Below are 954 nucleotides of genomic sequence, written 5' to 3'. Positions count from 1 at the left end.
AAATTGCACTTTCAGTCCATCCACTCTAGCCCTCTAAAATCTAGAAGTCAACCTAGTCAGACTCCAGTCCTAGCTGAAAATGTGAAGTGTGTACAAAGTCATATTGAGATGATTTTCCACCTTTCTGAAAGTATTGTGCCCTGAGCTCAGGAAGAGACAAGCACTGTTAGAGAACAGCCTGCAAAACGACTTCTCTAATAGGCTGGGAAGCAGGAGAAAGAGTGATTGCTCCTATAGTTAATTACCTGGGAGATGCCCAGGCAGCACCGTGAGGGGGGCTGTATAAATACCTACATAGATTAGCTACAGCTCTCCCAAGCACACTCCAGCATGGCTGCATTGCCCCCCCAAGAAGCCACGGACTCTCCCAAGACAAACATCCTCAAGAAACTGAGCTCCCAGGCACGTTTAGGAGCAAGAGGCAGGATACTGAAAACCTGATCCTGGTCCTGCAGCAAGCGAGTGCAAAATCTCTGTTATTTTCATCATCACCTGGGAGCAGCAGACCTCTTTGGGCAGCACCAGAAGTTCCCACAGGCTAAGGCAAGGAAGGCCAGGGGCTGGGCTGCCAGGGAGTGTGGCTACCTGTGTCCACACCAGTCTCTTACCTCAGGGGGATCTTGATAGCCAGGTACCTGTCGATGGCCACCGCCAGCAGGCTGAAAATGGAGCTTTGGGTCAGCACCAGCACGAAGCAGGCGAAGAAGAGGCAGCTGTGGAAATCCACCTGGAAGCCGATGCTGATGGTGATGGCGAAGGGGATGGCCAGCAGCCCCACGGCGATGTCCGCCACCGCCAGGGACACCAGCAGGTAGTTGGTGGCGTTCTTCAAGGTGCTGTTGATGGCCACGGCCCAGCAGACCAGGACGTTGCCGGCGATGGACAGCAGGGCGATGATCAGCTCCAGCACGATGTAGGTGGTTTTCATCGTGTCCATGGCGAGAGCCCCGGGCG

At 54.2% G+C, this 954-nt stretch overlaps 1 protein-coding gene across 1 annotated transcript; it reads right to left on the bottom strand.

Annotated features, from left to right (window-relative positions):
- Window positions 1-608: 608 nt before the first annotated feature.
- On the bottom strand, window positions 609-937 carry LOC103774103 (adenosine receptor A2b-like; the record flags this gene model as incomplete). Its single annotated transcript, XM_008941482.1, has 1 exon — window positions 609-937. A coding segment is annotated over exon 1 (329 nt), but the record flags the coding sequence as incomplete, so codon positions are not given.
- Window positions 938-954: the final 17 nt, after the last annotated feature.

The sequence above is a fragment of the Merops nubicus genome, unplaced genomic scaffold (genome assembly GCF_000691845.1).
Source record: "Merops nubicus isolate BGI_N331 unplaced genomic scaffold, ASM69184v1 scaffold34935, whole genome shotgun sequence".
NCBI lineage: Eukaryota > Metazoa > Chordata > Aves > Coraciiformes > Meropidae > Merops > Merops nubicus.
Note: the sequence above shows the minus strand (reverse complement) of the source record. Positions and strands in the feature narration are given on the sequence as shown.